Genomic DNA, 15,584 nt, shown 5'->3' with positions numbered 1-15,584 from the left:
TGATCTCAGAATTTGACATGTATTCTGTGAAATTTTGTCTCACTGGTTGCCAGCAATCCCAGCATATTAGCCGGTTCCCATTTGTACGAGTATTTTACAACACCATCCATAAATGTGAGTCATTCAGTTTGACAAGTTGTTAATGAAACCAGTAGGTGTCAGTGTCAGTGCAGCAGCATCCCTTTAGGTTGATAGTGATCCAAACCCTGGTTATTAAACTATTCGCATAGAGTGTAGGGACTTTCATATTCTCGTTAACTAGCCTGTGTTTACTTGCTTCTTGATTTATATTTATAAAGTTGACTTCAACTTTCAAATTTCACTGAAGTATTTTGCCAGTGACTGACCTTTAAAAAATTTGACAGTTTCAAAATAGGTTAGAGAGTTGGGGATATTATTGGTGGGGGGTTTGTTTTGTTAAAAAAAACCCTTGGAGAACTGAGGAGTTTTGCGGGCTTTGTTATTCCTATTCCCATGTCTAATCTCTGATACAAGACATGGGTTACAGAGAGAGTCACCTAGTGATTAAGGACGGGCCCTGGAGGTAAGTAGCCTGGGTTCAAACCTGGGCTCTTCCACTTATTTCTGTGTGCCTCAGTCTCCCCATCTGTATGACGACGACAATCTTTGCCTGCTTCATAGGTTTGTTATGAAGATCAAACATGTCAATATACTTAAAGCCTTTACAACAGTGCTTAGCATGTTGTCAGTACTCAGTAAAGGCCAGCCGTTACTACCATTATCATCTTAGTAGTAGGAACATATTCTGTCATTTGGTCAACAGATGTTAATAGATGTCACCTTGATGTCTGAGATCTCAAAGGAAGGGGAGCTTCAAAGGGTCGGGGTTGGGATCAGAAATAAAAAGGAGATAAAATCTATAGTAGAGTTTGGTATTGTTATAAAAGGTAAGCCTGACTTCGAGAGGTGTTACATACAAACTTGTCGGTTTTTAGGTATGTTAACATGTAAATTGGAATCCCTGTGGTGCCAACATTTTTGTAGTAATTCAGGATGGTAACTTCTATGTAGTTGCATTGCAGTTTGGAGCCTCGACCTCTTTCCTGGTGCAAAGAAGTGAGTTGCACCTTCCATCTGATACCAGTTTTTTTAGGAGCTCCTTTGGTTCCAGGTTTCCAAAATGTTGGTGCTCTTAGCCACCATCATACCCATGGTGGCAGAGGGGTGGTCTAACTTGAGATGAAGTGCTGGTACTAAAAGTGTATGAGGTTGGCCTACAAACAGGAGGGAATTCAAGACTCTGAAGGATGTGAAAGCCCAAAGAACAAGTCTCCTTCCCTTTCCTGTTTCACCTGCATTGATTGCGAATGTTGGACAAAGGAAAGTCGGGGAGAGACTAAGCATGGGGGTGAGGAGACAGTAAGAGGAGAGAAATGATCCCTTTAATACTGCACTCATTCCCTGGCCTTTCCTCACGTGCTTTGACTTGCAGCTTTTGGTTTGTGAGAGACCTCAGCACCCCTGTAGAGCTTTAAAGAATAAAGGTGCCTTTATGGATCAGAATCCTGGGCTGCCAGAGTTGGCAGGGCTTTCAAGTTCATCCAGTCTAGCTCTGTCTTTTCTTTTGGAATAATTTAAGGTTTACAGACAAATTGCAAAGATCACAGTCCCCATAAAACCCCTCACCCAGTCTCCTCTAATATTAACATCTTACATAACCATGGTATATTTGTCAAAACTAAGAAATTAACATTGCTACAATACTGTTAACTGTAGTCTGTTTAGATTTCACCAGTTACTACATTGATGGCTGTTTTCTGTTCCAGGATACATTGCATTTAGTTTTCATGTTTCTTTAGTCTCCTTCAATCTGTGACATTTTCTCAGTCTTTCCTTGTTTTCCATGAACTTGACAGTTTTTTAAAAAAAATGTGGTTGAGTCTATATAACATAAAATTTGCCATTTAAACCATTTTAAGTGTACAATTCAGTGGCATTATCAGTGTCGTGTGCCCATCATCAATATTTCCAAAACTTACTCATCACCCAGACAGAAGCTCTGTTCCCATTAAGCGACAATTCTCCATTTCCCTCTCCCCCCATCCCCTGGTAACTTCTACTTTCTGTTGCTATGGATTGCCTATTGTGAACATTTCATATAAATGAAACTGTAATCATGTCCTTTTGTATCTGGCTTAGTTAGCATAATGTTTTCAAGGTTCATCCATATTGTGGCATGTGTCAGAATTTTATCCCTTTTTATGGCTAAATAGTGTTCTGTTGTATGTATATAGAATATTTTGTTTATTCATCTGTTGATGGACACTTGGATTGTTTTCACCTTTTGGCTCTTGTGAATAATGTTGCTATGAATGTTGACATACAAGTCTCCTAGTCCGTTTTCAGTTCTTTTGGGTGTATACCTAGGTGTGGAATTGCTGAGTCACATGGTAATTGTATCTTTAACTTTTTGAGGAACTGCCAAACTGTTTTCCACAGTGGCTACACCACTTTACATTCCCATCAGCAAGGCACAAGGATTTCAGTTTCTCCACATCCTCACCAGCACTTGTTATTTTCTTCTAATAGTCATCCCAGTCGGTGTGAAGTACTATATCATTGTGCTTTTGATTTGCGTTGCCTAATAACTAACGGTGTTAAGGATCTTTTTATGTGCTTATTGGCCACCTGTATATCATCTTTGGAGATACACAGGTCCTCTGCCCATTTGAGCATATTTCGTGTCTGTTGTCTGACATCTGTATGAGGGTCTGGCAATTCCAGTAGGAATAGCTCCGAGTTCTTAGTCATTATCAGCTTTGGCTGTTTAAAGTCAGATGCAGTAAACGTCTCTAGAAGCAGGCGCTGTTGCAAGTGGAAAGTTTTTACTTTAGAGTGTGTATATGCTGCAATTTCCTTTTCACTCAAGATTGCATCGATAAGATTTATCCATGTTGATACTTGTGGGGGATGAAGAAGAGACGTCGAGGATGACGCCCAAATTTTGGTGTACAGCAACTGAGTGAATGGTGCAGGAAAGGCAGGGAAGAGAAGCAAATCTGGAGTGGGTGTTGACATAATGTCGTGTGGGCACCGGGACATCACAGAGGAAGTTGGAAATTATGTTTAACTTACCCTCTTTCCCTTTTAAGATGCTTCTCAAGTAGCCTCACTCCCTAAAACAAACACCTAGGTGAGCCAGTCACCTAGCCTGTGGTCATCATATTCTCCTGAAGGTAGAAAGTGGTCCTTTCCGTTGTAGGCAAACAACGTGATCGGGTAGTGACAATCCTCCCGGATGGCCTGCCTCTAGCTTACACCTAGTAATGTGCCCATTAATGGGATGCTTCAGAACAGCCTCTGACGTCCTCCTCCCTCCTCGGGGGCCTCCACTACCCTCCTGGTCCAACTCTTTGGCCTCTAGCAAAATCCGACTCGAACTCTGGGTTTTAGGCATTTGGCAGGCGGGCTTGCAGCTGGACGTGGCGCTGATGGGCCCTGTCCGCGCGCCCTGTCCCGGGATTCAGAGCTTGCAGGGCGACTCTCCGCTGCAAGCCCCGCCCCTGTCCCACCCCTCCCTGTGCCCCACCCCTCCCTATGCCCAGCCCCTATCCCTCCCCTCCCTTGCCCCGCCCCTATCCCGCCCCTCGCCCCGCCCCGACGCAGAGGACGCGCAGCGATTCCTCGCCTCAAGCCCCGCCTCCATGCTCAGCCCCGCCCCACGCCCCTCCCGGCCCCCCCCCCCCCCCGGGCGCAGAGCGCGCTTTGCGACATTTCCGGCGCCGGGGTCCTAGCTTCACGGCTCGCGCCTCGTCGACCGGCAGAGCTCTTCGGGAAAGCGGTTCTGGTACTTGGAAATTATTATACACCTGTTTTGACTTTTATGGAATTATATAAGAGGTTTCGTTGCCGCCTGCTCTGTCCCCTAGATCCAGGCGGGGGCTTTAGGCTGCGTCATAGTTGCTTTTCTAGTAGCGCATTTTCTGCTTTCCTCAGAATAGGTTGGGAATCTTGCGGACACCTTGAGCTCTTGAGGCAAATGCTTACCGCAATAGTGTAGTGTTGTTTAGTTTCCTGGAGATGTTGTTGCTTCATCTCCTTAAAAATCTCGGTATCTCATTGCCACTTTGAATTAATGACTCTGGGTGGGATTCCAAGCCCCCCTTTTATAGACAATAGTTTAAACAAAACAAAAGGGGTATGTGTTGCTTTCAGTCTTGCATCCAGCGTCACTGGATGTCAGATGCATTTCTTTAAGAAATTAGGAGTTGCTTTGCCAAAGGTGTAATGTCCTAATTATTTTATTCTCCCTGGCTTGCCTCTACTCCCCACCCCTGCTCCCGTCCCCATCGCCCTCAAGCTAACAAGAATTAGGAGTTGGATGCAAAAGTAAATAGCTAAAAACTTTACAAACGTTAAGTATTGAAATAATTTGATTCCTTGGGCAGGGGCGAAAAGCAGTACCTTTCCCCTCCAAAGGAGACAATTAAAAGAGTTGAATTAAGGGCACAGGAGATACTTGTTTTCTGATTTACTAATACATAACTTAGTGAGCTGTTGAAAAGATTAACTCACCAGCTGTATGTACAGAGCTGGTCAGTGAATTTTGCTGTTTCCTGTGGGCCTGTGTTAATAGAATTGAGGTTATAAAATGGTGTCTGTTCAGTATTTACTATGTGCTGAGCAGTTTTACATATTGCCCCACGTAAGGCCCACACCAACCCCAGGAAATTTGTGCCGTAGGCCTTGTGGTACAGTGAAGGAAACTGAGGCTTAGAGAGGTCGGGTAGCTTGCCCATGACTTCTTAGCTACTAAGGGGTGGAGCTGGAACCTGACTGCTAGAGAACCGTGCTGTTAACCACCTCTGCTCCAGCCCCTCTGCAGGTGCAGGCCCCGCGTAACCTCCTGTCTGGACAGAGTGAAAGGACAATGCAGAAGGACTCGGGCCCACTGTAAGTGCACAGTGACTGGGAGTGGGATGGGCAGCACCGCCTCCAAACCAGAGTTTCTTCCTGGTCTGAAAAGGGCCCTAAGAGTAGACTGCTGGGGCAGCACAGGGTAGAGAGGAGGGCCAGGCAGGCCAGGGTCTGCGTGCCACTCTGCCACTGACTAGTTGTGTGGCTTTAGGCAAGTCATCTAACCTCTAGGCTTTCTTTTCATTTGTACAGCGATAGGATTGTTCGGGAATGACTACCTTCTAGTCCCATCCTATGAGAGAGGTTTTTTGTTTTTTGTTTGTCTTTTGAACATGGTTGGTTGGCACTGATTTGCTACTCTTGTTTTCAGAGTGCCTTTACATTGGATTGGCTTTGGCTATGCCGCACTGGTTGCTTCTGGTGGGATCATTGGCTATGCAAAAGCAGGTACGGTTTGTAGTTATTTACCCTCCTAGGATCTGCACATTGCTCCTGGTGACAAGTGAGTCCCCAGGGTCCCCAAAGTGCAGTCTTGTTTGAGTCCAGTTTAGTTGAGTCTTAGTTAAGTCCACTCTAGCTTGAGTGCAGGCTTATTGTCAGTCCCGTAGCTCCTCCTGCAGTACCTCCTCCTGCACTTGACTTTCAGTTATCTGGTTGAGCTACGCCAGGCTTCTTACTGAATCACTTGTGTTTGCCTCTTTATCTAAAGATACTGGGTACGGATGGGAGAAGATTGTTACTATCATCAACTGCCATACATCAGCCTTGACCACAGGCTGCCATCTCTGTGCTCCTTAAATAGCAGGAAGCTTCTAGTCTTCACCTGCTCATTTTTTGAAGTCTCCTCATTAAGCTAGGCAGGGGTGTGTCAGAAAATGTGCTCGTTTCTGTCCCGTTCCTTGCCTGCATCATGACCCCAAAACACATACACACATGCACACACCCCAGAATTCTTATTCTCCAAATCGTTTTGTTTTTTTTTAACAAAAAAACAGTGGCCCATGTGGGGATCAAATCGGCAACCTTGGTGGTATTAGCACCATGCTCTAACCAACTGAGCTGACTGGCCACCCCTCCAAATCTTTTTCTAAGTTGCCCTATTTCCCTCTCCTTTTGGGATTTGCCCAAGGTCCTGACTATGGATAGTTCTAGTCCTTGACAGGTTATAAGGCCTGCTTAGAGACCCTTCTTCATAGGTGGAAGTACTCCCCGTTTAGGAAAGGGGGATGGTGTGGTATGACCCTGACTTCACTGGTAATTTTACCAGAGCTATTTAGCAAACTCCTCAAAACATATTTGTGCTTGAGAACTTCTTGGTTGTGAACTGTGTTGAGAGTTCTCTTTGCTATTTTCCTCTGTAGGGAAGGGAAGTCTGGTGGATTCTGTTAATGAAATGAGTGCCGGGCATTAAATGCGGGCGTGTGTTTGCTTTCCTCCAGGTAGTGTCCCATCCTTGGCTGCTGGGCTCCTCTTCGGTGGGTTAGCAGGTCTGGGTGCCTATCAGCTGTCTCAGGATCCGAAGAACATTTGGGTTTTCCTAGGTATGTCAGCTTCACTGGCTCCCCAGTGCAGCTTTGTCTACAGAATACTCCGCCAGGGGCCCTGGTTTGTTGGGGTGTGGCACGTTCTTCACATTAAGACAGGTTCACTACTTCTGCTAAGTCCTGGGGAAGTTTTAAAATGGAGGAGGGGGCGGTTGTGCTGGTTCTGCTTGTCTTTTACATACAGAATATAGACAGGTTTTCATACCTCATGGATTTAGATTTATCCACTGAAACTAGTATTACACGTGTATAAGGCAAGTATATGTCTCGTACCATTGAGATTGCCCACTGAGCATTGTCTGCCTGAGCATCACTAACGGATCACCCGCCTGGGTGAAATTTTCACCAATATTAAAATTTTCCCATTTTGAAATCATTAGCGCTTGAGCAATAAGCTAACCATGTGAGACAGGCCTTGCCTTCAAGGAGTCTGTACCTTAGTTGGGACATAACAAGTGACTGGGGCTGCTGACGTGCCTTGCGAGCTGCGCAGACAGCGAGGAGTGCAGGCAAGGGAAGATTACTTCTATCAGGACGGCTTTTGGTGTGTTTGCATTGAGCTCCACCCATGTGTCAGACACTGCTAGGAGGGCGGGCTCCTCACTGGCTCTGCAAACCCACAGTAAGATAACATGCTGTTCTGGCCCTTACAGGTGTGGAGGGGAGAACAAGCTTATTAACAGAGAGGTTTGCACGAGTCAGCGTGGGCTGGGAAGGGAAATCGGCGCTGGCTGATTTTGGGGTTGTTGGGGAAGGAGGAGGCGGCCAGCTCTCAGCTCTGCCTAACAGCTCCGGAATGACTTTCACAGACTCTTTTCTTTCCCATTTGTGTTTCCGCTTCTCTACTCTAGCAAATATCCCTCATGCCCTACTTAAAGAAAAAATAGCAGCCATCACAGGACGTCTCGTGACCCCACTTCCTTCTCCACTTGCTTCCCTTCTTCTTCCCCTTCAGAAACTTCTGTAAAAGAATCTGTTACATTCCCTATCTTCATTTCCTTACCTCAGACATTCTCAGCCCTTTGCAATCTCCATTTGGGTCCCCTTTGTCCATGGAAAAACATAGTACTTTTCAGAATGCAATGTACATTTATTAGTCCTTGTTTCATTCGACTGGTTAGCTGTACTCAGCACAGTACAGCAATCCATTTTTCACTCTTTTGCTTTTCCTTTTTATTTTCTCATTCTCTTTTGTTGTCCCATCATTTTGGGGGGGAGGGCATTAAATATTTAAAGTTCCTAAGGCCTTGCTCTTTTTATCTTCTTTATACTTGCTCGCTTGACAGTGTCATTGAAGCCCACATCTTAAATTACCACTGATACATAAATGACTCACAAATTTATTTCTCTCCAAGCTTTACTCATATATACAGTTGTCTGCTTGAGATCTTTTAGATGTCTCAAGGCCTGACTTCATGTCCTCACACACCTTGGGTCTTCTGGTGTTCTCCATCCATTCAGGGCTTGATTGTACTCTTCCCCTCCATCTCTATGTCTAATCCATCAGCAAGTCCTACCAACACTATTTCTAGCACATATCCTAAATTATCTCCTCCACTATCTCTCCACAGCCACTGCCTTCATCCCTGTCATCCCTCTCTCTTCCCTGTGTAACGTCCTTTCACGGCTTCTCGTTGCTCTTAGGATGAAGACCACAATCCCTAATTCGGCCTTCAAGGCTCTGTATGGTCTGGCCCCTTTTCCTCACTAGCCGTATCTTTATTTCTGCGCCATACTGGTCTCTGAGCACAAGGCCTCTTGCCACCAGGCTCCGCGTATATTATTCCCTCTGCTTGGAATGTGCTTTCCTCCCCCGTTAGCTCTTTAACTGTGACTACGGAGATCTGTGCTCTATTGCTTCTTGGCCTTTGGCTGAGATCAAGTGTGGAGATCTCAGCTCAGTCTTCATTTCCTTAGCACTTCCTTTCATGGTCATCTCCCATTTATTATGTTATTTGTGTTGCTTTAATTGTACCTGTAGCGCAAATTATGCTTTTAAGTTTTTGACTTGTGTGATTCTTTCAAGTCTGTCCCATCAAACTTGAAACACTGTTAGGGCAGAGACCTTTTTGCTGACAGTTCTCTCCGACATCTATTGCAGTGGATATTTTAACATGTGGAGTGGGAAGAACATACAGGGTAAATAGAATTGGCAAAGAATAGGGGGGAAAGAAAACCTAGAGCGGTTGTGGACAAAATTAAGAAATTTATATCTAAATACTGGTAGGAGATGAGTCTGGAAAGGCAGACTGGGCCCAGACTGAGGGCCTTTTATTCCAGTATCTACTCAGTCCCATAGGATCTGGGTGGCCATTGAGCTCTCCCAGCTTGGGAGGTATGAGGTGGGCAATGGTCCTTGAAGGATAGGTGGGACTTTGGTAACTTTTGGTTTTCCCAAATATAAGATGGAACGATCTTTGACTCTCTTTATTTTTCCCATCAGTTACATCTGGAACCTTGGCTGGCATTATGGGAATGAGATTCTACCACTCTGGAAAATTTATGCCTGCAGGCTTGATTGCTGGTGCCAGGTACTTTCTGTCCTGTTGCTGTTCTTCACCAGTACGGAGTTTGCTTTAATGCTCTAAGTACTTTGTACACCCACAGATTTACTTGTTTAAATATACCTGATGCTGGGCATCAACTGAAATTATTTAATTTACACACAAATAGGAAAGACTGCAAAAATAGTAGGTGGTTTAATGTCAAAGTGAAATAAGCATATTTATTCACTGTGGAAGTAATTGCTCTTACATTTGCTCTCTGGTCCATCGTGGCTCCTCCCTACAGTGGAAGAAGCTTCAGTGCAAAGCCAAGACTGCAGCTTTTGTGTGACTTGCAGCCTGGGTTCCATGTTTCTTAGTTGTGTGGGTGCCCTTTATTATTAAAATATTGCTAGAAGGGAGTTTTGATTGATTCCTGTTTTCTTATTAACTTTGACTATAAAATGCAAACCAGATTGTTTTTAAAAAATGCAGTCCTTAAGCATAATAAAGAGACCCTGAAGATGTGGGAATTTTTAAAAGTCTGTTTTGGAAAAAGTTAACTCCCCCACCACTGATGATACTTATCATGCTGTCAAGCAAAATGTTTTATAGTCAGTGTAGACCGAAGTGAAGAGCAGTAAGCGGGGCCACTGCAGGCCTGCCATCCTTTTGCCAGCTCTGTGACCTGGGATGGTCGTGGTCTCTCCAGCCTTCAGTGTTCTCTCTGAATTATTGGCCGATTAGAAATCCCAACTCACGTGGTGTACTGTTCCAAGGCCTCAGCTCAGTACTGCCCCCTGGTGTGGGTTTCCTTTGGTGCCTCCAGGGACAGGAGTTCTGTCTCTGCCTTGGTACCTGCTCGCCATGCAGTGAGTGACCTGCAGAGTCCTAGTCCCTTCAAAAGACAGTCAAGTGCCTGTTCTGTACCTGACGTTTTTGTTTATGTGTTTTTTTCCTAACAGTTTGCTGATGGTCGCCAAACTTGGAATTAGTGTGCTCAATGGACCCCATCAGTCATAGTCATTTCCCAACTTGGACTCATGAAGAATTTGAAAACTTGCACTATTTTTAGTGTATTAAGAGAAGTGCTGTGAGGGGTGCAAATGTCTAATCATTATGTTGTTTTGTACGCCTGAAACTAATAAAAAGAGAAACAAGTGTAGCATTTTTACATATGCTGACATTTTACTTCAAAATAAAACAAAAAAAGGTACTGAACTTTGCAGAGAAAAAAATCAGTCATTATTACAACCCTTAAGAAGTGGGAGTTTATTAACCCTCGTATAGTTTGATTCTTATATGTTGACATTATCTCTTCTTTCTGTATTTTTACATAAAGTCTCAAGGGGTAAAATGTTAGGTGTCAACATTGGGGGTCCTGAAACCCCACACCCTACTTAGAGGAACAGTGTGGGAAAAAATCCCTTATGAGATTTAGGATATCCTTGTTTTTCTGTTCTTTGGCTCATCTTTGAGCACAGACCTACTTTGAAATTATGTTAAATGAAATAATCAATGAAAATAAAGCTTACTATAAATAATATTTTCTGTGTTGACTTTGTTGCCAGAGCTGTTTAGAACATAGAGTGAGATGTGAATGGCAGGAAGATTTGGGACCATGAAAGTGTGTTTTTTTTTTGTTTTTTTTTTAAAGATTTTATTGGGGAAGGGGAACAGGACTTTATTGGGGAACAGTGTCAGGACTTTTCTCCATGTCAAGTTGTTGTCCTTTTCAATCTTAGTTGTGGAGGGTTCTGTTCAGCTTCAAGTTGTTGTTCTTTCAGTCTTAGTTGTGGAGGGCGCAGCTCAGCTCCAGGTCCAGTTGCCGTTGCTAGTTGCAGGGGGCATAGCCCACCATCCCTTGCAGGAGTCGAACCGGCAACCTAGTGGTTGAGAGGACATACTCCAACCAACTGAGCCATCCGGGAGCTCAGCGGCAGCTCAGTTCCAGGTGCCATGTTCAATTTTAGTTGCAGGGGGCGCTGCCCACCATCCCTTCCGGGAGTCGAGGAATTGAACTGGCAACCTTGTGGTTGGGAGCCCACTGGCCCATGTGGGAATCGAACCGGCAACCTTCGGAGTTAGGAGCACGAAGCTCTAACCGCCTGAGCCACCCGGCCGGCCCCGAAAGTGTGTTTTAAATATTTTATTTAGGAATTACCCATTTTGAATAAGTGAAGGACCAAGGGAAGTTATTTGATTACACATTGCGTTGAAGTATGTTTTAAAAATGATCTGTTGTGAGGATTTCTAAGGTTAGGACTGTGTAACCAAAAGAAAAAATAAAATTTTGGTTAACTAGTTAATCTGTCAATGTGAAACTAAAAGACATGTCTGGAACTTGAATTACTCAGGTTGGTCTCTGCTTCGGATACGTGAACTGGATACTAATACATTTTTGCTTTGGTTTTTTCGGCATTGGGAATTAACACAGTCTGGTATCCTTGCTTTAGTTTCTTCCTCTTAAAAAAGGAAGGGATATTTGCTGCTTATTTCCACCCTCACTGGTATTGATTGGATTTAGAGTAATTTGATTTTATGTACGCATATTTGCTTAAGCTCCTTGGAAGGAGTCCTAGAATTTTCTCATCCTTGTTTTATATGACATGGCCCATTTGTAAAGCATAATGCTCAGTGCTCTACACAAGGGGGTGTGACGAGAGCACAGTATTCTAGACCATGCATTTCTCTTAATGCGACCAGGATCCAAGTAAGAGTTGTGGACAGCCCCATCACAGCAAAGATTCATTAAGGTTTTGGTCTACTGAGACCCGGTCTTTTTCTCAAGTACCACTGTTAATGGTTACTCATAGATGGTGAAAAGGTTAGTGCTTAATGTCACATGTTTGCAAATATGTAGACTGAAAAGTTATTCCATAGTTCCTGGCATAGTCAGTGATTGCCTTTTATCATATAATTATACCAAATTCATGATTTAAATAATAAAGCCAGGTAACGTTTACAAACAGTTCATAGATATGTGGTATGATTTCATGCCCTGGTGAATTGCATTATCGTGATCTCAACATTAGTCCTGTACAGTCTAAAGGAAGATGGACAAAGAAAATCAAGTGGGAATAACATTTCATTACTGTTTTTATTTATTTTATCTATTTTTAAACTTTTATTTATTTTAAGTGTTTTTTCAGGACCCATCAGCTCCAAGTCAAGTACTGTGTTTCTCCGAAAATAAGGCCGCATCTTATATTAATTTTTGCTCCAAAAGACGCTTTAGGGCTTATATTCAGGGTATGTCATCATGAAAAATCATGCTAGGGTTTATTTTCCGGTTAGGTCTTATTTTCGGGGAAACATGATAGTTGTTTCAATCTAGTTGTGGAGGGCGCAGCTCACTGGCCCATGTGTAGATTGAACCGGCGACCTTGTTAAGAGCACCACGCTCTAACCAACTGAGCTAACCAGCCGCCCTGTTTGTTTGTTTTTTCTTTTTTTCCCCCTTCGTCCACCTCCCCCGCTCACTCCGGTTCAAGCCGTTGTTTCTCAGTCTAGTTGTGTAGGACACAGCTCCCTGGCCCATGCTGGTGTTATGAGCCTTGTGCTCCCCCCGGCTGAGACAGTCGGTCACCAGTCGTTGGTCGGCTGCTCACAGCAGCTCCCGGCAGCTCTCCCCAGCTGCCAGCCGCTAACGCTGGCCACTGACCCGCCCTGTTTTTATATTTTAAAAATCGCTTTTTATGAAAAGGTGTTTGGGAGAAAAGAAACAACTGGTTGTAGTTAAGTGTTGCAAAAGTCGGAACACCCACAGGTGGATTGGGTGTCCTTTTAGGCAGTGAAGAGCTGTCTGTGTGTTGTGTATGTTTACAAACTTCCCTTCATCATCGTGCTTATTTCCCGAAACCCTGGTGCTCTGAGGGCCAGGTAGAAGTGAACATCGGTTGTGACTTGGTATTCCCCAGATGTTTGAATCATGAATTGTAAGGGCCAAGGCACAGGAAAAGGTTAAATAGACAATACTCAGTGTATATTAATTCATCAGAAAGATGCATCTTGAGTTCTAAGCCAGCCCTTGGGTGGTTGTCATGATAAATAGCTACTTAAAATATTACGGTTAAATGTATTTAATAATCCTTGTCAATAGTTTCCATCCTCCAGACACAGCCACCCACGCACGTGTGCATGTGATGTGTGTGCACTGGCGCGACATGCTAATACTTGGCCGTTGACAATGGCATTTCCGTTGTGATGGTGTAGGTGTCGGAAGGCCGTAGACCGTCTAAAGCTGCCATCCACCCAAGCTTCCATTGATAGGATTTTGAATCACCATGTGGGCCCAGGTTTTTCATCTGTCTGCAGTGTTTCCAGAGGACATCAAGCTTGGCCTTCAGTTCTAGGGGAGGGGGCCCTAGCATCAGACTGGCAAGGTTCCCTGAACGTGGGGATTAGTGTAGGTCTAACGTGGATCACCAGTAGTCAGCTCTGAAAATTCTAAGGCTACCCACAGACTGGTGGATTGGGGGGAGTGGTTTGTTGCCAGGCAGCCCTGACAGTTTCCTTGCCAAGCTCCCTTCCCCAGGAAAGATTCCTGAGTAACTACTGTCCTGAGATTGTGCTGGGTCCTAGGATGGAAAGAACAAACAATAGCTTGCCCTTATGGAGTCTAGTAGAGAAGACTGATGTCTAAACAAAGGCAATATAGAAATAAATGCATAATAGAGGTAGATACCACCGGAGCACACAAAAGGGAGTGGTCAGTTCTGTTTAGGGAATTTAGGAGGGCTTCACAGAGGAGGTGATGATTGAGGTGAGCGTTGTTGAAGAAGGAGGAATTCATAGACAAGGATGGACAAATGTTGCAGGTGGAGAAGGAGTAATATGTGCAGAGCCTCAGGCGTGACGCTGGCACGGTTGGTAACTAGAGGATGTGAGGTTGGCTATAGCAGGAGATGAAACTGAAAGGCAAGATCAAATCTAGATGGCTTTGGTATCCCAGCCTAAAGAGTTTGAACTTAATCCATTTCCCCCTCATTTTTGTTGTTTCTTGTTGATGTGCGGGAGCTTTGTGTATATGATGAGTACCCTCTGTTGTATACTGCATTTTCTCCCATTGCATGTCTTTCAACTGTATGAGGTCTACATTTTTGGATAGTGAGGTCTGTTACCTTGCTTTATAAAGTCCTTTCTCACTCCAAAATTGTTTTAAAAACCCTAGTTAACAAGGTTGTTTAAAATTAAGACAAAATAGTCTTGTCTTATTAAGGATGCACACAGGATAGAGGATGTACAGTAAAATTAAATCTCCTTCCCATTACAGACTCTTAATCTCTCAACTTAAGAGGTAACATTATTTACCTTATTTATAGGCCCAGAAGTTCCCTGAGAATATATAGTACCATGTTTCCCCGAAAATAAGACCTAGCCGGACAATCAGCTCTGATGCGTCTTTTTGGAGCAAAAATTAATATTAGACCGGGTATTATATTATTTTATATTATAATTATATTATATTATAGACCCAGTCTTATAGTAAAATAGGCCGGGTCTTATATTTTTGCTCCAAAAGATGCATTAGAGATGATGGTCCCTCTAGGTCTTATTTTCGGGGAAACAGTATATAAACATATCGTTTCTGGTTATAGTTAACATTAAATGAGGGCACAGGATAAACACTGTAATACACTTTGCTACACTGTGCTATACTTAACACCTTTTCCTTATCTGGACATAGAGACCTACCTCATTCTTTTTAATGGCTTTTTCATTATGTGATGTTAGTGTCTAGTTCACCATTCCCCTACTGTTAGAAAAGTACCTTGTTTAAAGCCTTTTGCTATTACAGAGAAAGCTGTACCAAGGAACGTCGCTATTGAAATGCTGGTGCACATGTGTAAATGAATCTTGAGGTTATATTCCTAAAAGCCGAGTCAAAGCAGATGAGCATTTAAAATTTTAATTGTCCTCAAAAGAATTGCACTGATTTACACTCCCACTGGTAGTAGTTGAGAGATTTTCTTTCTCCACCTTTGTTGACATTGTGTATTATCAGACTTTTTATATTTGACAAATTAAGCTAGGAGTCTGTAAATTTTTTCCATAAATGGCCAGACAGTAAATATTTTAGGCTTGGTGGGCCATATTGTCTCTGTCCAGCTTTTGTAGAGCAAAAATCTCCGTAGACAATACAAATGAGTGACAATGGCTATGTTCCAACAAAACTGTTTATGGACCCTAAAATTTGAATTTCAGGTTGTTTTCACTTATTACATAATAGTAATCTTATTTTGAGTTTTTAAAAACCATGTTATTTTGATTTTAAAAAACCCCAAACATTCTTAGTCTGCCAGTTGCACAAAAACAGGCAACGGACTGGGTTTGGTTCACTGACCATAGCAAGCCAACCTTGATCTAAGCAAAATATACTAATTGTTTTAATTATTTAGTTATGAGTTACTAAGCATTTCTTCATATATTTATTGACCAGTGATATATTTTCTGTGAACTGTTTATATCTTTTGTCCACATTTTTTGTTTTTGTTTTTCTAATTGGTCTGTGATTATATGGCAATTACTTTTGCACCAACCTAATAGATCGAATTCTGTACTTTCCAATCAGTTTTTCTATAAATCTAAAACCGCTAAAAAAAAAAAAATAAGCTAACTAAAACAACAACTAGGCCTCACAGAGTATAAAGTTTAAAAATGTAAAGAAAACAGTGGG

At 43.1% G+C, this 15,584-nt stretch overlaps 1 protein-coding gene across 1 annotated transcript; it reads left to right on the top strand.

The window, feature by feature from the left end:
• Positions 1-3,693: 3,693 nt before the first annotated feature.
• On the top strand, positions 3,694-10,451 carry TMEM14C (transmembrane protein 14C). Its single transcript, XM_074335236.2, has 6 exons — positions 3,694-3,808; positions 4,836-4,914; positions 5,249-5,325; positions 6,318-6,419; positions 8,866-8,953; positions 9,871-10,451. The coding sequence occupies exons 2-6, from the start codon at positions 4,892-4,894 to the stop codon at positions 9,926-9,928; spliced, it is 348 nt and encodes a 115-aa protein (XP_074191337.1). The 5' UTR covers positions 3,694-3,808; positions 4,836-4,891; the 3' UTR covers positions 9,929-10,451.
• The last annotated feature ends 5,133 nt before the right edge of the window (positions 10,452-15,584 follow it).

This window comes from Rhinolophus sinicus, chromosome 14 (assembly GCF_057876585.1).
Source record: "Rhinolophus sinicus isolate RSI-liver-muscle chromosome 14, RSI-T2T, whole genome shotgun sequence".
Classification (NCBI taxonomy): domain Eukaryota; kingdom Metazoa; phylum Chordata; class Mammalia; order Chiroptera; family Rhinolophidae; genus Rhinolophus; species Rhinolophus sinicus.
This window is presented reverse-complemented; position numbering and strand designations above follow the sequence as displayed.